Source organism: Dryobates pubescens, chromosome 6 (assembly GCF_014839835.1).
Source record: "Dryobates pubescens isolate bDryPub1 chromosome 6, bDryPub1.pri, whole genome shotgun sequence".
Classification (NCBI taxonomy): domain Eukaryota; kingdom Metazoa; phylum Chordata; class Aves; order Piciformes; family Picidae; genus Dryobates; species Dryobates pubescens.
This window is the reverse complement of record NC_071617.1, coordinates 16,296,988-16,317,912: the sequence shown is the minus strand read 5'-3', so window position 1 is coordinate 16,317,912 and position 20,925 is coordinate 16,296,988. Positions and strand designations below refer to the sequence as shown.

General features: G+C 43.6%; 1 protein-coding gene across 5 annotated transcripts in view; it reads left to right on the top strand.

The window, feature by feature from the left end:
* The window catches only part of HIVEP2 (HIVEP zinc finger 2), a 151,084-nt gene that overhangs the window by 121,323 nt on the left and 8,836 nt on the right, over positions 1-20,925 (top strand). For all 5 annotated transcript variants that reach the window (XM_054162666.1, XM_054162667.1, XM_054162665.1 and 2 more), the window contains 5 exons: positions 78-5,703; positions 6,435-6,589; positions 14,458-14,633; positions 17,211-17,312; positions 18,047-18,957. In XM_054162666.1, the coding sequence (XP_054018641.1) occupies positions 289-5,703; positions 6,435-6,589; positions 14,458-14,633; positions 17,211-17,312; positions 18,047-18,957 (6,759 nt within the window). In that variant the 5' untranslated portion in view covers positions 78-288. The remainder of the gene's footprint in view (positions 1-77; positions 5,704-6,434; positions 6,590-14,457; positions 14,634-17,210; positions 17,313-18,046; positions 18,958-20,925) is intronic.

The window sequence follows — 20,925 nt, the reverse complement described above, 5'->3', positions numbered from 1 at the left end:
TGATTGCATCAGTGGTTTTTAGCATGGCTGTATTAATTGATATAGGGGACTTCTTTGTTTCTAATTTTTCCATACAGATATCTGTGTCACCATGGAAGAGATGAAGAGAACTTTGCTCTAGTAGATCACAAATGTCTCTGGGTCATTCTGCATCTCAGTATTTAATGCGAATGAGAAATGTCCAAATGCTCTAAGAAGTCTTTGCAAATGTATAACAAACTGTTTAGGAAAGTTCCTGCCATGAACAGAGGTGTAGAATACTCACATTAGTGTACAGACACAAATCTAATGCCTATAGACTACTGCGTGGACCTTTCCAAAGAGAAAGAAAAGTCTGTCAGCTTGCAACAGCCCTGGAAAAATGGGAGCAACAAAACTTTGAGAAGCACAGGTTTGGACACACTCCATGTGTCTGCACAGCTTTCAAGTGAACTAGCACTTAAGACCTTGTGTAACAAAATGGACTCTGGGGACACAGCTATAGGGCAAAAAGCTACCTCAAGGTCTGGAGAAACTGCTAAAGTACCAAGTAGATGGAGGCAAGAACATTCAGCTGTTATTAAGATGAGCACTTTTGGCAATCAAGAAGTACAGAGGCAACCACAAATAGATCACGAGCAAATAGGAAACACAGCATCAGCACAACTTTTTAGTTCTGGGAAACTGGTATCATCAAGTGAAGCTGCACAGCAAGTCACGGAGAAGCAATATCCACAGCATCGTCCAAGCCCTTACTCATGTCAACATTCACTTTCTTTCCCACAGCATTCATTGCCACAAGGCTTCTTGCACAACATAAAGCCACATCAGAGCTTGGAAGGCCCTCCATGGCAGTTTCCTAGCCACTTGCAGTCAGTTGCCTCAGAGGACTTGTTTCCTTTCCATACACATAGCCATAGTGGAGGTTTCTCCAGAAAGAAGATTTCAAGTTTGAACCCTGCATACAGCCAATACTCACAAAAATCTTTAGAACAATCAGAAGATGCTCACAAAAAGGAGCACAAACCCAAAAAGCCTGGCAAGTACATTTGTCCTTACTGTAATCGGGCTTGTGCCAAACCTAGTGTACTTAAAAAGCATATTAGGTCTCATACTGGGGAGCGACCATACCCTTGTGTTCCTTGTGGTTTCTCCTTCAAGACGAAGAGCAACCTTTACAAGCACAGGAAGTCACATGCCCATGCAATTAAAGCAGGATTGGTACCTTTCACAGAATCAGCAGTCTCTAAGTTGGACCTAGATGCCAGCTACATTGATGTGGAAGCTGAAATACATTCAGATGGTGAGCAGAGCACAGACACTGATGAGGAGACTCCACTGCTAATGGAAGGGCCTGACAAACTGAGCCCTGTCCCGCAGCTCCCCCTGGACATTGCTAGCAGGAGCAGTTTTCACTCCTCCATGGAAGAGTCCTTGGTGGGGCCACTGAAAGTGCCCATTTTGATTATCCCAAAAAGTGGAATTCAGTTACCCAGTGAGAGCTCACCATATATTTGCTCTGATATGTTGCAAACCCCATCCTTAAGTACCAAGTCTGATGACTCTCATACAGTTAAACAGCGACTTGCACTAAGACTGTCAGAGAAAAAAGGGCAAGATTCTGAGCAGTCATTAAACCTCCTGAGCCCACACAGTAAAGGAAGCACTGACTCTGGTTATTTTTCCCGTTCAGAAAGTGCTGAGCAGCAAATCAGCCCACCAAATACTAATGCAAAGTCTTATGAAGAGATCATCTTTGGGAAGTTCTATAGGATAAATCAAAGGACAGCAGTAACAGTAGCCACAACAAATCAGGAACACAGTTTAATGGGTAGAAAGGGCAAAGCAGAACCATTACCTCTTTTAAATAACAGATTAGATATCAAGATGCTTGAGGAACACATTTCTCAGATGACTCCAAATAAAGAGGAACGCACTGACTCCAGTAATTTGAGCACTATTAAATCTACACATGTTTATCCAGGCAGCAATACAGACTCCAGACAATCCCAGACGACCACATCATCCATCAAAAATGAAGCCAACCTCTACCAAGTCAGTCAGCAGAGTGACATGCCCATCCTTCTAGAGCCCCCAGTAGATTCCTCTCCTCTTATTAGAAGTAACTCCATGCCAACCTCTTCTGCAAACAGCCTAAGTGTTCCCCCATCTCTGAGAGGAAGCCATTCATTTGATGAGAAGATGACTGGCTCAGATGATGTATTTTACCCTGGAACAGTGGGAATATCACACCAAAGGATGTTGAGAAGACAGGCTGCCTTTGAACTGCCCTCTGTGCAGGAGGGGCACTCAGATTCTGACTATCATGGAAGACCAGGGAAAAATATCATTATCGCTTCCAGCAGACCGACAGCAGGTGACAAAGGATCATCCTTAAAAGAGAAGAAAGGAGACAAGACCTTTTATGACTATGATGCCAGTGGAAAGCACTACAGAACATGGGAAGAGTTTGAAGCTCAGAAGCACAACTACAGGGACTCACCATCCTTAGTTGGAATGAACAAGGCAGGAGAGTACTTTGTTGATCCACTGGGACAATCGCAGGCGGTGCCATCTATGCTTGGAACAACTTTTGAGAACAGAAAGCGCAGGAAAGAAGAAAGTGTTGGTGATGAGGAAGACAGCCCCATGATTTGCAGCAGTACAACTGGCACCACCGGTGGAATTCAGCCTTTGGACTTTGATCCCAAGTCCCAAATTCAGGAAGTGCCAAGGAGTGGATTTGCCCTTCAAGGTCTGGACAGTGCTGCCCATTGCCACGTGGAGCGTTTTGACATCTGCAGGCCTTACTTGCATTCTGGAAGCCCAGCAGCTTCTCTGGAAGACTCATCCTTCACTGCAGAGCAAGAAAAGGCTGCAGAATCACTGTCTAGAAAGCCCCCTGGAAATGTCATCTCTGTCATTCAGCACACAAATTCATTGAGCAGGCCAAACTCATTTGAACGGTCTGAATCTACAGAACATATTGCATGCCAGCAGGAAAAGATCTATTCACCATCTGAAGCATGTGAGAGTGAGATTTGTGAGTCTCCAATGAGCCCAGACCGAGCTCCACAAACAGAAAGTGCTGACACCAGTAAGCCATCTCCATCGCAGCAGCCTCAACCGTATCATATGCAGCCCAGGTTGGTTCGCCAGCACAACATACAGGTACCCGAAATTCGTGTCACGGAGGAGCCAGATAAGCCTGAGAAGGATAAAGAAGTGCAGAGTAAAGAACCAGAGAGACCCACCGAAGAATTCCAGTGGCCCCAGAGAAGTGAAACCCTTTCTCAACTTCCAGCTGAAAAGCTACCACCCAAAAAGAAGCGTTTACGACTGGCTGACATGGAGCACTCCTCTGGAGAATCCAGCTTTGAGTCCACAGGTACAAGCCTCTCTCGCAGCCCTAGCCAAGAAAGTAATTTGTCCCACAGTTCAAGTTTTTCAATGTCCTTTGAAAGAGAAGAGAATATGAAGTTCATCACACCTCCCAGGCAAGATGAGTTTGGAAAACAGTCTGAGTTTTTAACAGTTCCAGCTGGTGCTTACTCGCTTTCCGTCCCTGGGCATCACCATCAGAGGGAAATGAGACGCTGCTCATCTGAACAGATGCCCTGTCCCCATGCTGCTGAAATCCCGGAGATCCGAAGTAAATCTTTTGATTATGGGAACTTGTCTCATGCCTCTTCAGCTGGGACACCGACTACAGCACTGTCTCCATCCCGAGAAAGGAAGAAGTGTTTCTTGGTTCGTCAGGCTTCCTTCAGTGGTTTTCCAGAGATTTCCCAGACTGATCAGAGCACAGAACAAAGTATAAAGCAGGAGCAGATGGAGCATGCACAGGCTGGTCTTCGCTCCTCCCAGCTTGCCTGGCATCACTCACCCTCCTCTGTACTTCAGCCCATTCAGGTAGAGGACTCTGGAAAACAGGCTGTTGTCTCTTGTGCTCAGCTTAGTAATAGCTCATCCCAACTTGCCCAGCAACAGGCTCTTCTTGCAGGTAGCCCGGAAATGTTAAGGACTCCCTCGATCCAACAAGCACCTTATATTTCTAACAAACATCCGTCAGAGCAGCAGCAGCTATTTGCACATCAGGAAAAAGTCCCATTTCCTTCTCTTCACAGCACCTTGTTTCAGTTCCCCTATCCAGCTGTCTGCATGGTTCACTTACCACCTTCTCAGCAGCCTGTCTTGTGGCAGTCATGCACAGAACCGCTACACTTCCAGCATCATTTCGTTCAACAGCTACAGAAATCTTACGTCAAACAGCCTTTCCAAACAGATGTTCCTTCAAGTTATCATCTGGAACATGTGCCAGAGCTCATTGGAAAGAAACCAGATGATTATGTGCATGCTAAAGAGCAAACATACCAGCATTACTCAGGAGCATCTGAGCAGTATTCAAAGAATACTCTTGCTAAGTACCAGTCAGACCATAGCATTAAACCAACAGATACCTCCTCCGAGCAGCATCTTCAGACAGATTTTGACTCCCCAGCTGATGGATCTGTACAGTCTTTGCCAGGAACAGTTGTTCCTGTCAGGATTCAAACCCATGTGCCATCTTATGGTAGTGTCATGTACACAAGCATTTCCCAGATCCTTGGACAGAGCAATAGTCCTGCAATTGTAATTTGTAAAGTTGATGAGACTGTTTCTCAAAGAACATTGGCAACTAATGCAACCATGCAAGGAATTGGATTTAACATAGCTCAGATGTTGGGTCAGCATGGAGGGCTAGAAAAGTATCCTTTGTGGAAAGTGCCACAGACACTACCACTTGGACTGGAGCCACCAATTCCCCTCTGTTTGCCTTCCAGTTCTGACATGGCTTCTACCTTGGGTGGAGGCAAAAGAATGCTTTCACCTGCCAGCAGCTTAGACCTCTTCATGGAGACCAAGCAGCAGAAACGAGTCAAAGAAGAAAAAATGTATGGGCAGATAGTTGAGGAGCTAAGTGCAGTTGAGTTAACGAATTCAGATATAAAGAAAGATTTTCCAAGAATGCAGAAGCCTCAACTGGTAAGGCAGAGCTGTGCTACTGAGCCAAAAGAAAATCTGCCATCTGTGTCATCCTCTTCACCCCTGTCATCCTCATCATCTCAGGATTTCCCACCTGTCAGCACACCAACAGCTGATGCTTCCCCACTGAGCAGGGAGAAACTTTCCAGTTTTGATTCCACATCACCTGGACAGAAGTCCAGTGGCCCTTCTGAAGGAAGGGACTCACCAGAGGAGCTGGATGTGGATGAAACAGCCTCAGATATGAGCATGAGTCCACAGAGGTCTTCATTGCCACCAGCAGACATTCAGCCTGAAGACCAACTGAAACATCAAAAATTGCCTCTTGGGATGTTAGTCCAGATGTCATCCAATACCGGTGGGAAGGTCACAGGCTCAACCATTCTTCTGACAGACGTAGCAGATTTTCAGCAGATCCTTCAGTTCCCAAGTCTGCGCACTACTACTACTGTGAGCTGGTGTTTCTTAAACTACACGAAACCCAATTACATTCAGCAGCCAACCCTCAAATCTTCTGTTTATGCTTCATGGTGTATAAGTTCATGTAACCCAAACCCATCTGGGCTAAGTACAAAGACCACTCTAGCACTTCTGAGGTCCAAGCAAAAAAACACCATGGAAATCTACACTCTGGCTGCTATGCATAGACCTGGAGATGGTAAACTGACATCATCAAGTGCATGGAAGCAGTTTGCTCAGGTAAATAAGAGATTTTAATACAATTAAATATAGCTTTATTTGAGAAAATATTAGTGAACTATGAGATGTACTTTAATGTTTGGGGTTTTTTTAACAAAAAAACATTCCCTATTGGGAAATCAACCATTGCCATCCTCCTATGACAACTTTTGAGTCTCAGTTTACCCTTCTACAAGCTCTGCTGCTTCCGCTGTTTCTGTCTCTGTTTTCAAAGTCAGCTGTGAAAGGTGAGGCCTTTAAAGCCCTCCCTTCGTGTGTGCCAGAAGGTGATACATTATCTCCTTTTGTTTTGCCCTTTGTTTTTATCATGCTCTGATTCAAACAGTATCAGACACAAATATCCCATGTGCATTTGTAAATAAGGATTAGAGTTAAAATTGGGTGAGGATCTTCAGAGCCATTTAGTGTCTTTTACTTACTGACTCTTCCTCACAGATTAAGCAGTAGATAATGGTGCCAGGGAAAATTCCATAATGGCAATAAATTACCTTCTGAGGCTTTTCTATCTCAATTTTCCAGAGGAAGGATATGGTGCTGTTCTTCTCTGTCAAGACTCTCATAAAAATTTGTCCATGATGCCTGTCAATTAACCGGGACAAGTGAATTCATCTTACAGAGTTGCACCAAAATGAGAGTTTGGCTTTGATTTGCAATGTTAAAAGTACTTGAAATGAAGTGTGCGTTTATTGTGTGCTCCAGCAGTAACACCCTTCCTTGACTTTGTTCTGCAGATGAAACACGAGCCATTCTTCTTGTTTGGCAGCAAGCTTGAAAAGAAAGTAGTGGGCAATATTATAAAAGAAAGAGTAAAAGGAGACATGCATGGAGATAAAGACATTACTTCCAAACAAACTGAGCCGATACGAATTAAAATCTTTGAAGGAGGGTAAGAAAATGCAACTGGACGTTTCAAGCTCAGCCTGTCATTTAAAGAGATTTGAAAATGAATATGAGTGAATTAGGATGTGAGCAGTCTCCTGTATTCCTGCCATGTCTTGTAGCTCTTAAGTCTATTGCCTTTTTTTGTGTATATGTTAGTCTTAGCATGCAGAGTACCTGTATACTTCCTCTTGGCTTTATTTTGCTATTAGGACAATTATATTTTCAATATGTGAGAGAGCACTCACTTAAAACCATTACTTTTATTCCTTATGTGCAAAGAAATGGACAAACAGTTAATACTTTGATATTTTCTATACCATTTAATTGGTTTTAGTGGCTTCCATGAGAGTATCTTTCCATTTCTACACTTGGTGTGCCTCCACTCACTTGAATGCATGCTTATTCTCATTGTCATTTGTATTATTTACGGAAGTTGGACTCTGGAGATAAAATGTAAGATGACAGTGAAGTCTTGGTGCCCAGCCTAATCCATAGATCTGTCATGTATGGTTGATGAAAACATTGTTCAATTTTCCCATGACCATCACTCAAGTGATAACTAAACAGCTGGCAATGAGAGGGGAAAAAGAGACCTGAAAACTTGTTAATATTTATTTAGGCTTATAAAGTTTGTTCTAAAAAGGAAATGAAATGGACACTTGCCTGCCTCTGCAGTGTACTCTGAAATGGAAGATATTGTTTAATTTTACAGAATTAAGAAATGATGCAATTAATTAATTTGAATAGTCAGTTGACTAAACAGATGTGGTTTTCAGTCTTACCAAACTCTGATGGTCTCACAGCATTATTTCATTGGGATAACTAAATAGGTCAGGGTTGAGATGTGAGAAGTTTGTTCATCCCTTTCCTGTTTCTGCCAGCTTGTACCCTTTAAACTCTCAGTTGTCCTGCATTAATGTTATGTGTTTTGGCTCCACTTGAACAGTCTTCATGAAATGAACATTGGCATATCTCTGTAGTCTGCAGCACTGAAGAACTATAGCCTACATCTTGCCTGAAAGACTTGAGAATGTTATTTGGGAGGTTGTTGTAGGTATGCTGGCCCAGACACCCTGATCCTGGCTGTCCTCTGTAGTTGTACATTGTCCTCGTACCCAAGCCTTGCTACAAAAGAGTGACCCAAATTCAGGAGTGAGCCTAAGCTTAGAAGAAATTTAAAGAGCTGTTGCTTCAACTTACACCCACTTTGAAGTATAAAATTTCCCTGCTTCCCACTATGCATCATTTCTGAATTTGGCTCACCCAGCTGAAGATAGCCTGCACTGATGTAAGCTCCATGATGAGAGGTTAGAAAAGTGTGTTAAGAAAAGCAAGTTACAGGAGGATTCAGATCAGTGTGAGTACAACAGGTCACACTATAAAATGCCTCTGCCATCTAATACCTTCTTTAAGAAACTTTTTATGTTACTTACATGACCTCAAGTTTCCCTTTACACCAGTAAGGTCTGTGAAACTTTGTATAAAGTCACGTAATTCACACCTCACTTAGTAATGCCTCCTAGTAATACTTGGCTATGTTTAGATATCCTTTGAATAAAGCAAAACCTATGAAAACTTGATGTGCATATTAATTTATGGAGTAGGGGAGACAAATGTCTGTGCAGTACCTGGGGCTTCTTCAACAGGAGCATATAACCTGCAAAACAACAGTGAACAAGATGATGTAGGGTTAACAGGTCCACTCTTTCCTTTTACTTCATGATTTTATTGTACATTTTGCAGGGATTATTTGTGAAACAGTAGATTCATTCTTTTCATTAGTTTGGCTATTTCAAAGATTTATCTAATTATTTTTTTTAGATACTATAAGCACTTTTGTCATTGTTTTCTGCCCTGACTATTGTGTTTGGCTTCCTCTTCAGGTTTCTGCTCATGACTTCTGAAAGCTAGTTTTTAACACGGGTAGCTTTTCTATACTTGCTTGCTCTTGGCTGTTTGTAGAGCTCTTGTGTTTTTTGTTCTACTCTACTCTCCTCAAGTTCATCTTGATATCATCTCAGTGCACACAAATAGTGCACCGAAGTGTGCAGCAAATATCTGTTGTCTCTGTTTTCTTCCCTGAACAGCTGAGCATGCATAGTGATACCTTGTTTCAGCAGGGTATTTTGATTTTGATTTTCATTTATCTTGGGGAGTGGATTTGCTTAGGCTTCTTGATTGCATTTGTTTTGTGAGTGCAAAGGAGATGATTCAGAATCCATAGTTGAGAAAGATCTGTGGTTGTCAGTTTGGGGTTTGTTGGAAAGCCTGTCTGCTGGGCAGGGAAGTGCAGTTGTACAGCTGCCTTGTGCCAGTGGAGTGGAACAGACACTCATATGACAGTTTGGGCAAAAAGCAAATAGACTGGGCTGGGGATGAGTGGGAAGCTAAAGGAGCAGAATGAACAGAGTTGAAGTGAAAAGTAGATGTCACAGCACATCACCACCTCACTGCACCAAAGCCTGTAAGCATGGCAGCAGAGGGGGTTTTGATGAAGAGGCTAGCAACCATATTATTACCTCTGGCAGGTGGCTTGATTCAAATGAAATTATCTGAATCACAAAATCTGCTCTCCATCATCCGTGACTGCAAAACCAATGGGATATGAAGCAGTGTTCCTCAAAAAGAAGCAGCAATTTGAATGTCAGTACTTGCTGCAGTACAGTTAGTTACTAATGGCGTGAAGTGAAAAGAAGGGGCCTTAATGATATTTTCAGCTGAGAGCAGACGTTCACAGTTTGCTTTTGTTAGTTCTTTTGTGTCTATCATTAATAGACTCTAATTGAAAATCCCCAATAAAATAACATTCTGGATAGAAATTGCAAGACTTTGGGGTTTGCTAAAGCTTACTAACTCTAAGAGTCCCTTTCAAATCAAGAGCAGCAGTGCCCCTAATCATATGAAAGTTATGTAGTCATAAGGGGGGGATTACAGAAAGCTTTGAGAGAGGCATGAGTTAATAATAAGATCTAATATTCTTAGGGACTGGAAAGATAATAACCATAGGCTCAGTCTTCTGGTGTTTCAGGTTCTTTAAATGTTAAATTATTTATGGTGAAGTGTAGAGAGTCAAAGTCAGTTATGGCCAAGAACCATCCATATGAATGATGAAGAGACAGATACTGTCTTAATTGTCTTTCTGCTGGTAACAGAAGCTGATGGAATGAGATCAGGCAGAAGATGGAGCAACAGAAAACATGTTATTATAACACAGAATTTGTATTACCATTATCAATCAGGGAAGATATGGTGGGTGCCATTCCAGCAAAATCAGACTGTAAGGAGAGATTAAAAGAAGATAAAATGGATAAAGTCTGGAGGTGGTTGATGAAGCTGTGGATAGAGAGATGGCTAGGAGGCATTGGGATGTGTGTATTGAGGAGAACCTGGGAAATGGAGAAAACCAAAACAACCCCACCCCCAAACCCAACCCTGCTAGAGAGATAGCCAAATACTGAATTGTGTTGAACTATGCCAGTTTTGCCTATGGTGCCAGGGACAATTAAGACAAAGGGAGAGGGCCAACTTTATTGGAAAGGACACGAAGACACATGAATTTAGGCATCCACATTTTAAAGAGGAGCTAATGTATGTAATAGGTAACAAGATGGACATGGGAACAGGACAGTATACTTCTAAAACATTAGCTTCAGTATTTATAGTGCCAGTAATATAGCTGAACATATGGAAGAAGTGTTCATCTAAGAAAAGCACACTTGAAAAATGTTTCAGCTCTGTAACCCAAAAATTGCTTCTTGCAGAGTTATCATCACTTCAACAGAATCTCTCACACTCTCCCTTATTTATTTAAAGCACTGGCTGTCAGAACTAACGATATTTTGTGGGCTTCACATCCGCAGGGTGACGGAAAGTACTTTGTGCTGTGTAGCAGGAGGGCAATGGAGGACAGGGGGCAGGAAAAAAAGTTATTGTTTATCAGTTACCACAATTTCTGGATTTTACTTTTGATGAATGAGGATGAAATTCTCCCTCTAGGGAATGCCTAGCAGTCTTCAAAACTTCAGAACAGCCGTAGCATATTTTCTGGGCCATTTTAGATTTCATATTAACAATTTATCATGATAGTAAAGGCAATGTGCAGCTTTACATAGATTTGCATATGTTATTATCTATCTACACACTATGTAATCAGCAAAAGCAGCATAGAATGCTTATGCCTGTGCTAAGAAAATGCCCTTTAACAACTTTCTCTTAAGTATGCAGCTTGGAAGTTGCCCATTTTGTTTTTAAAGCAGCACAAATCTGAGTGAAGTCAACTTGGTGTCCCTTAGGGAGACTTCAGGCATCTGTAGTGTAAATACATACATCCTTGCTAGTCATCTGCATTTCCTTTATATTTAATGGAGGGAAATAGGCTTTTCCAAGATTGAGGGAAGGGATACCATCCAGAGGGACCTTGACAGGCTGGAGAGGTGGGCCCAAACCAACCTCTTGACAAGACCAAATGCAAGGTCCTGCATTTGGGTCAGGGCAATGCCAAGCACTGATATAGGCTGGGCAGGGACTGGCTTGGGAGCAGCCCTGAAGAAAAAGACTTGGGGGTGCTGGTGGATGAGAAGCTCAACATGAGCCAGCAGTGTGCACTTGCAGCCCAGAAAGTCAATCACATCCTGGGCTGCATCAAGAGAAGCATAGCCAGCAGGTTGAGGGAGGCGATTCTCCCTCTCTACTCCACTCTGGTGAGACCCCACCCAGAATAATGCATCCAGTTCTGGAGCCCCTGTTACAGGAAGGATCTGGACATGCTGGAGTGTATCCAGAGAAGGGCCACGAGGATGATTAGAGGGCTGCAACACCTCTCCTATGAGGACAGACTGAGTCAGTTGGAGCTGTTCAGTCTGGAGAAGAGAAGGATCTCAGGAGACCTTATAGTGGCCTTCCAGTATCTTAAGGGGGCCTACAAGAAAGCTGGTGAGGGACTTTTTAGGGTGTCAGGCAGTGATAGGTCTAGGGGGAATATAAAATAAATAGAAATGGGTAGATTCAGATTGGATATTAGGAAGAAATTCTTCACCATGAGGGTGGTGAGACGCTGGAATAGGTTGCCCAGTGAGGTGGTGGAAGCCTCATCCCCTGGAGGTTTTTAAGGTGTAGTGGGTTGAAAGGAAAGGCCCAGCTTTCCCTCTCCCACTAAGAAGAAATAGCCACAGCCAAGCTCAGCCGGTGAAGCAAAAGGGAATGCTACATTTACAAAGCAATGATCGCAGGGAATTTATGTACACAAATATACAGAATTTACAATATACACAGAAATATACAGCAAAGAAACAAAACAGGAATAGGACCCCCTAACAGAGGGGGCTTCCCCCTGTACCCCCTTCACCCCCCTACCTCCCTTCTTCCCCAAAGAGGGTTAGAAAAGAGAAAAGGGGAGTTAGCAAGGCAGAAGAAGTACAGGAGGGTTAGGCTTATCTGTTATTTGTCCAGAAGCCCAGAAGCAGTCATCTAGAAGGTGAGTGGAGAAAGCGAAAACTGCCCGAAGTTCCAGCTGTACTGAATCTTAGAACCATACTCCCACATATCAACCAATGAAATTCATTTAGAATGCTAATATTTGCAAAAATGTTCAGCCAGAATGTCCCTTCCTTAAAGGCACAGCCTCAAACAGGCACATAAGGCCAGGTCGGATGTGGCTGTGAGCAGCCTGATGTAGTGTGAGGTGACCCTGCCCATGGCAGGGGAGGTGGAACTAGATGATCCTTGAGGTCCTTTCCAACCAACCCTAACAATTCTATGATTTGTCTGATCCCAAATGACAAATACACTAAAATAGTTACATGAACCACGCTGCAGAACAACACTTTCAGTGGTGATAGATGCCTGTGTTGTACAAGACTGCAGTTAAATAAATCCAACATGAAGACTTCTACTTGAAGTTGTGCTCTGTCTGTAGGAGTGATAGCTAATCTGTTTCCTCACAAGGTGTTTATGCTATTCTCATATTATAGCACCTTGGTGTCATATTTTATGAGGACATAACCAGGTGGATAGTTGATGGTAGAGCAGTGGATGTGGTTTATCTTGATTTCAGTGAAGCATTTGACACTGTCTCCTACAGCTTCCTCACAGCTAAACTGAGTAAGTGTGGTCTGGATGATTTGCTAGTGAGGTGGATTGTGAACTGGTTGAAGGAAACAAGTCAGGGAGTTGTGGTCAATGGGATGGAATCTAGTTGGACATCTGTATCTAGTGGAGTCCCTCAGGGGTCAGTACTGAGTACTATTCAATATATTCATCAACAACCTGGATGAGGGAACAGAGAGCACAGTCAGCAAGTTTGCTGATGTCACCAAACTGGGAGGAGTGGCTGACACACTAGAAGATTGTGCTGCCATTGAGTGAAACTTAGGCTGGAGAGTAGGGCAGGGAGAAAGGTTGGGGACTGGGAATGTGAAGTAACGGAAGAGAAGAGGGAATCAGTGAGTAATAAAATAATATCTATTATTGGGTTTGTTGTGCTTATTCATAATATTTATATATGAAGCAGGCTTGACAGAAAAGCATTCAGGAAGGGCATCTGAAGCGCCTGGCACCATTCAAGAAGTAAAGGTGAAGCAATGAAGGACAGCCACAGCCAGTGTCCCAGATGAGACTGTAATACTACAGTCAGAGTGCACATGCTCCCCTGGCAAGGGAAGCAGCTTGGAGTCAAGGAATGGTGTCCAGGTCCTTACACTCAGGTTCTCATGTGGTCCAGATAGGCCTAATGTGGCATAGTACAAAATGCAAAATGCTTTTTATGCACTGAGGGTAAACTTCACTATGTGCCTCTTCCCCTGGCTCCTCCCCACTGACTTCCAGAGGCACTCAGGACTGGGAGCTTGAAGCTGCAGAGTTGTGTGGGGCAGCAAGACTTAGCCAGGCTGGACAGCTGGGCAGGGAGAAATGTAATTAAATTCAAGAAGGGCAAGTGTAGAGTTTTGGATGTGGGAAAGAACAACTCCATGTAGCAGTGTAGGTTGGGGACTGACCTGTTGGAGAGCAGAGTAGGGGAAAGAGACGTACAGGTCCTGGTGGACAGAAGGATGACCATGAGTTAGCAATGTGCCCGTGTGACCAAGAAGGCCAGTGGCAGCCTGGGGTGTGTTACAAGGGGGGGTGGTTTGTAGGTCGAGCAAGGTTCTCCTCCTCCTCTACTTTGCCCTGGTGAGGCCACACCTGGAATATTGTTTTCAGTTCTGGGCCCCTGAGTTCAAGAAGGACAGGGAACTGTTTGAAAGAGTCCATCACAGAGCCCCAAAGATGATTAAGGGAGTGGAACATCTCCCTCATGAGGAAAGACTGAGGGAGCTGGATCTCTCTAGGTGGGAGAAGAGGAGACTAAGGGGTGGCCTCATTTATGTTAATAAATATGTAAAGGGTGAGTGTCAGGAGGACAGAGACAGGCTCTTTTCAGAGAGCAGGGGCAACAGGTGCAAGCTAGAGCATAGGAGGTTCCACATAAACACAAGGAAAAACTTTTTCACTGTGAGAGTGACAAAAGACTGGACCAGGCTTTCCAGAGAGGTTGTGGAGCCTCCTTCTCTGGAGAATTTCAAAACCCACCTAGATGCATTCCTGTGTGACCTGCTATAGGTGATCCTGCTCTGGCAGGGGGTTTGGACTTGATGATTTTTCGAGGTCCCTTTGAACCCATAACATTGAATCTGTGATATTGTTGAAACACACTGTGACCAGTGTATTCCCTGGAAGACAAATACCTTTAGAGTTCCAGACTGAAAATTCAGGACTTCATAGGTTTGTTGCGATGAGATGTGTATACAGGACCAGGATCGGATGCATACAAGTGGTGTTTGTGCATGCACGTGACCTAGAGTCCCTATGATTTAAATGCTTTCTGTCTTCCAACAGGTATAAATCAAATGAGGATTATGTCTATGTCAGAGGTCGTGGACGAGGAAAGTACATTTGTGAAGAATGTGGAATTCGCTGCAAAAAGCCAAGCATGCTCAAAAAACATATCCGCACTCATACTGACGTACGGCCTTATGTATGCAAGCTGTGTAATTTTGCCTTCAAAACTAAAGGTACTTGACCCTTTTTGCTGAACTCTTGCCATTTCCCAGACAAACTTCAAGCTATTTTGCCATCTGGGATCCCAGCAGCCTTTGCAATCAAGGGGAGAATGTTGTTGAGAATAAAATTATTGTGAGAGGTTTTTCTCTTCTACTTAATTGACCCAGGGATTTTCTGAGACCGAGAGACTCCTTGGATAGGTCCATTAAGAGATATAGGCTCTTGACTGGTCCATCTGTCTGCAGAGAAAATGTAGTAGCATGAGAACTGCTCTGACAAATAATACTTTCTGCCAAAATTGTTACATGGTGCAAATTTTAATTGCAGCAACACTTAAATGCTACCAAGAGAGTACGCTTGTTATGACATAATGTAGAAGCTTAGCCTCAGCTGCTGAGGCATACATGCCTTCATAGGCTTTACAGTGGGTCAGTTTCAAGTGTATAAAATATGTATGCCTCCCAGATGGGCCACTCCATCCACTGTGGCATTAATTATGAATAGAGATCTGATAGCTTGTGTTCACATGTATTTATCAGCACAGAAAGAAGCTTCCATTTGTCACCTTGAGGCCACAGATAATGATATTCTTTTGAATTCAGATTTGTGTTGCGACAACCTCCTTAGAAGAAAATAATCCTTTCCTTTGGTATCATTTCTTTGTAGCACAGCTCAGTTGAACCTTACATTCTCAGTTTCTTAGCTTCCCTTTGGCAGACAAGGGAAATAGATTCTGGTCCCAGTGCGATGTTATGTGAAGAGAGAGAGGAAGCTGAAGGATGTTTCTCCCAAGATCCCATTGCAACTTCATGGCTGTTTTGGGGATTGAGAATTGTAATAGTTTCCATGACTCCAGCACATCTTCCTCTGCCAAAGATGGGAATAGCTGATGGATTGTAGTAGACCCATCAACCTAATTTAAGATGAGAACTTTCATGGGGATGTAGAGACAAAGACAAGGAGCTGCACATTTATAGTCTCAATGGACCATCTAGTGAGCAGTTCTCGTATTGTTGTTTACATTTGGCATTGCTGGAGAAATGAATCTTGAGGAGAGACATGAAGAAGGATTGTAGTTTGGCAGCTCTGTTCAGAGAGGACATTCCAGGCGGAAGAGGTGGCATGGAAAGAAATGTGAAACTGCTTGCTGAAGCTGTCACTTCTGGCAGAGAAGAAGAAACAGAAAGCAAATAGTAAGCTATTACACAACAAGGGCATGAGTAGGAAGAGTCTAAGTTAGCCTTCAAAGTCCAAGTGGTGTTTTAACTGGTGTACTATTGCTTATGAGCAGTTGTCAGATTCTTAATTATTATTGCTCTTCTGCTGAGAACAGTAGGGGACAGATCTTCAACGGTACTTTAGGTTTTTGCTGTACATCCTGAGCATTTAGCCAGCCAGAGGCATCAGTAGGTTTTTCACACAGTGCACAGGCACAGTAAGAAGCTCTTACTGAGAAGGAAATTATTTAAATAAGCTAGGACTGAAAGTCAGAGAAAAAGCCTGGCTTGTGAGCTTCTGAGCACACCTGTGCTATCCAACAGTGGTGCAGTGTTCCTGCCCCGAGGCTGCATGTGCCACTTGCACCATCTGGAGACACAGGTTGAGGTCCCAGAAGCAGCATAGCTACATTCACAGAGTGTTTTCCTTGAGCTAAGAAGCACCATGTCTTCGTAGTGGGTGGGTTTTGCTTGTGCCATGCTTTCCCCACTGGGTGTTGCAAATGTGACCAAAGTGGCTAATGGGTTAGAGCGATATTCTCGTTTCTCTAGCTGGTGCTTTGTGCGCAAGATTCTTTGTCATAAAATGTCTCTTGAGACCAGTCTCAACCCAGTTTTCTTATCTGTGAAAAAACCAGACCAAGACAGGCACTCCAGAAAGTCAATAGTCTAGTGTTAGATTGCTTCCTCGGGGGAATGGGAGATCTGATTTCAAATCCCTGCTGTGTCTGGTTCAGATGCATACTCCAAAGAAGGGAGCTGAACCTGGATTTCCCACATCTCAGGTGAATGCTTAAGTACAGCTCCTCTCAGTTCAGGGAGTGCCACTAAACGGTGAACTTGAATAAAGCAGTCTCCCAGAAATGTTGTGGGTTTCTTTTTTTTTAGTGGGATACTTCTGCTTCAACATGCTTCAAATGCACAGAACATTTGGAAACTACATGTGAGGCAAATGGGAAAGCCCTTAGCTGTGAAACTGAACAGCTAGTGTGCATTTGACTTATTTCAATGTCCAAGCAGCCTGTATATATCATGAGCACTGAGCCCAGGGATAGATAGCATCTACAACTGATTTTTTTGTCTTGTGGGGATGCCTTAATGTTGTGTGGAAAACTGGAGATGTGCCTATATATCTCTCAGGTCCTGAGTTTAAATTTTGGCTGTCTTTTTTTTTTTTGAAGATATAAAAACCTGCTCTCATTAAAACAGGCTCTGAGGGCAATGGGCTGGATGAGTCAGCCCTGTCTGTTTGCATTTTATTTAAACTGAAATCTCCCATCTGCAAGATAACAGGGTTAAGATACACCAAAAGCTGGCTTGGAGAATGATCCTTGCTGTTGTCCATTAATTAGATTAATTTCTGATCCATAGGAAATCTGACAAAACATATGAAGTCTAAAGCACACATGAAAAAATGCCTGGAGCTTGGAGTATCAATGACATCTGTAGATGATGCTGAAACTGAAGAAGCAGGTATGTCAGAATGATTTAATTTAGTTGGAATGGCCTCTGAAATATGCAAATGGCTCATTGCACTTCAGCACAGTGGCTGGCATGGGAAAATATATTGAGAGTATTTGAGGCATTTTTTAATTTAGAGGCATCTTTTTAATAAACAGTAAGTATAAAAAATAAATCCATTTGCCTGAGTTATATTTTTTTATTAAGATACATGAGGGAGAGCTAGAAATAAAAGTCTGACCTGTTGTCATCTGTCTCATGCAGAATTTCGAATCTTTGAGGTCTTGGGTGACAGGTTGGACTTGATCTTTGAGGTCTTTTCCAGCCTTATTGATTCTATGTTTCTACGATCTTTTCAATTGAGATGTGAGGGGTGGCAACTTCTAGTGACATTGAAAGATGGGGTAGGGTAAATTTGCTTCTTATACTCCCTATCAAGTCTAGATTTTAAGGTATTATTATGAAACATTATAGCTTGAGGCTATGAAGTATGGCTTCATACATCCATCCTAGATGAGGAGCATCCAGCAGCAGCAGCAGGTATGCTGGGTGGGGAGCACATGCGGTAAAAGATACTAGAGGTGGGGTTTGTACTTACCATCTTGACTTGCTACTGTGGATTGGATGTGACACTTGAGGACGTGGGTTAGTTGTCAGGAGGTGTTAAGTATTAGGTAATAGGTTGGACTTTATGATCTCTGAGGTCTTTTCCAACCTGGTTGATTCTATGTGACTCTGTGTTTCAGAAAACATGGAGGACATGCAGCAGGAGGCAGAGAAGAGCAGCAACCTGGCAGGCCTGTCAACAGAGCACCAGTTTTCTGATGCGGAGGAATCAGATGGCGAGGATGGCGACGACAATGATGACGATGATGAAGATGAGGATGATTTTGAGGATACTCAGGGAGACTCGACACCAAAAACTAGATCAAGAAGCACCAGCCCGCAGCCCCCTCGGATCTCCTCCCTGTCAGTGAACTCGGCCAGGGCATCACAGGGGGCTTCCCCTGAGGGCTCCCTTGCTGTGGGACACTCCTCCCTCATCAGTTACTTGGTCACCTTACCTAGCATTCAGGTTACTCAGCTTATAACACCAAGCGACTCCTGTGAAGATTCACAGATGACAGAATACCAGAGGTTCTTCCAGAGCAAGAGTACCGATTCGGAGCCTGATAAAGACAGGTTGGACATACCTAGCTGCATGGATGAGGACTGCGTGCTTTCGTTGGACCCCAGTTCATCTCCAAGGGACTTCTCACCTTCCAGTCACCAGTCATCACCCGGCTACGATTCTTCACCCTACAGAGATAACTCACCAAAGAGGTATTTAATGGCAAAAGGGGATTTGTCACCCAGAAGGCATCTGTCACCCCGAAGAGATATTTCCCCCATGAGGCACCTTTCCCCGCGAAAGGAGGCCGTGCTGAGGAGAGAGTTATCACCAAGACGGGACGTGTCACCAAAGCGTCACCTGTCGCCAAGGAGACCGATGTCACCGGGGAAAGATGCATCTGTTCGAAGAGATTTGTCTCCTAGGCGAGAGAGGAGATACATGGCTTCCGTGAGAGCAGCGTCTCCCCGCAGGGGCTTATACCATAATCCAGCGTTGTCCATGGGTCAATATTTGCAGTCTGAACCTATTCCAGTAGGGCATTCAGTAAGTATGAATGAATATTTTCACTCCTGTTGCCAAAACCAGTGCTCTTACTTAAAGTGTGCATAGTATTTTGAAAAACTTTGCAGCTTTGTAGAAGGAGGTGGCATAAGCTTTGAGCCTTGGCAGGGGGTCTGGAATTAGTGCAAGAAATTTGGAACAGACAGGGACCAAGCTGTGATGTTGATTCACATGCAGCAGAGACAGCTGAGGAGTCAGTTCACTTGGTACAGGCCTGAGTAGCTCCATTAACGTCAATGAAATTAGACCGGTTTACATTAATGTCCTGTCTTTATTATATTTGCTTTATATAGACCTGTGTGTATTAAAAATATGGTATGATGATATGAGATACGATATGAGATGTGATATGATATGATATAGAATCATAGAATGGTTTGGGTTGGAAAGAACCTCCAAAGGTCATCTAGTCCCATCCCTGTAGTGAGGGGGGACATACTTCATTAGATCAGGTTGCCCAGAGCCCTTTGGAGCCTGACCTTGAATATCTCCAAGGGTGGGGCTTCAACTACCACCCTGGGCAACCTGTTCCAGTGTTCCACTACCCTCATGGTAAAGAACTTGCTCCTAATGCCCAGCCTAAATCTAATCTTCTCTAACTTAAAACCATTGCCCCTCTTCCTATCGTTTCAGGCCTTTGTAAACAGTCCCTCTCCAGCCCTCATGTAGGCCCCCTTCAGGTACTGGAAGGCTGGTATTAGGTCTCCCCAGAATTTTCTCCAGGCTGAACAACCCCAGCTTCCTCACCATGTTATGATATGAAATGTTATGATATGATACTATATTGTTATGTTATTTTAGAACAGCCCAGGAAACTTACAGCATGCGGAGCTTGTTTCTGCACTGTCAAACTTTTACCTCCCGGTCTGTCCCATGGAACTGAGCCCAGATCAGGACTTAAGGCCTTGATAGTGCAGTGCAGTGTCCATTACTGAACTATTGTTTAATGAAATAAAAATGCTAAAATAAATAGAACCTCTCAAAAGAGCAGGGTGCCCATCAAAATCAGGATCTGTGTCTGGTGTTCCAAGGATATTATCGTGTGCCAGAAGCAGGCAGCTGTCTGCTCCACAGAAAGCATGATCACAACTGGCTGTTTCAGCAGGAACACAACCGTCTGGGTGGAAATGGAAATATGCAAAACTTGCACAGCAGCTGTCTGTGCTGGTCCCTTTCAGTAAATCAGCTCTTAGAAACTGCAGACTTGGCACTTTTGACTCTCCCTAGCATTCACAAAGCACTCTTAATGCAAATAAATTTGATCTTTAGAGTTAAGGAACAGCATCACCATTTACTTATTTATTTATTTATAGATAAATTGCTAAAAAAAAAAATAGCATGCTTCCCTTGCCACATTTCGTGTTACTGCTGCCCTCTCACTGACTGCCTTGTCAGCTGGTACGTATGGGTTCACTCTGGGCAAGTTGTGACAGGCTCATGCTGCCTCAGGGCTCCTGCCCTCTGCCCAGCAGGTCTCTACTTTAGACTTCTCCATTGCCAGTCTTCTTGTCATTTTGCATAGTCATTGTGGTGCTTCTCTGTAGAGCAGAAGAATTGAATCCTCAGCTCTCAAAACAGCATTTCAAGAGCTGTCGGGTAGTCTTCTCTGTGGAGCCTGGCTGATGTGTAACCTGTGCATGGGAATAGAATGGGAATGCAGCTGGGCAGAGATGCTTAGAGCAAATAGAGATGTGGTGCCACTGGTCTAGCAGATCCAAAAGTTGATTCTTAGCTTTTCAGGGGGATAAGGGAAAGCTGCAGTGTGAGCAGCCATGTGTGTAGGAATAAGCAACACAGGTACTTCTCCCACATCTTAGACACGGCCCCATAGCCTGCTAAGTTGTTCATCAAAGCAGCAGTGAGGGCGGCTGACAAAGTGGTCCTTGAGGAAGGGCATGCAGAAACACTGCAGCACTCTCCTAGGGGCAGTCGCTGTGTAGCTGAGAGAGG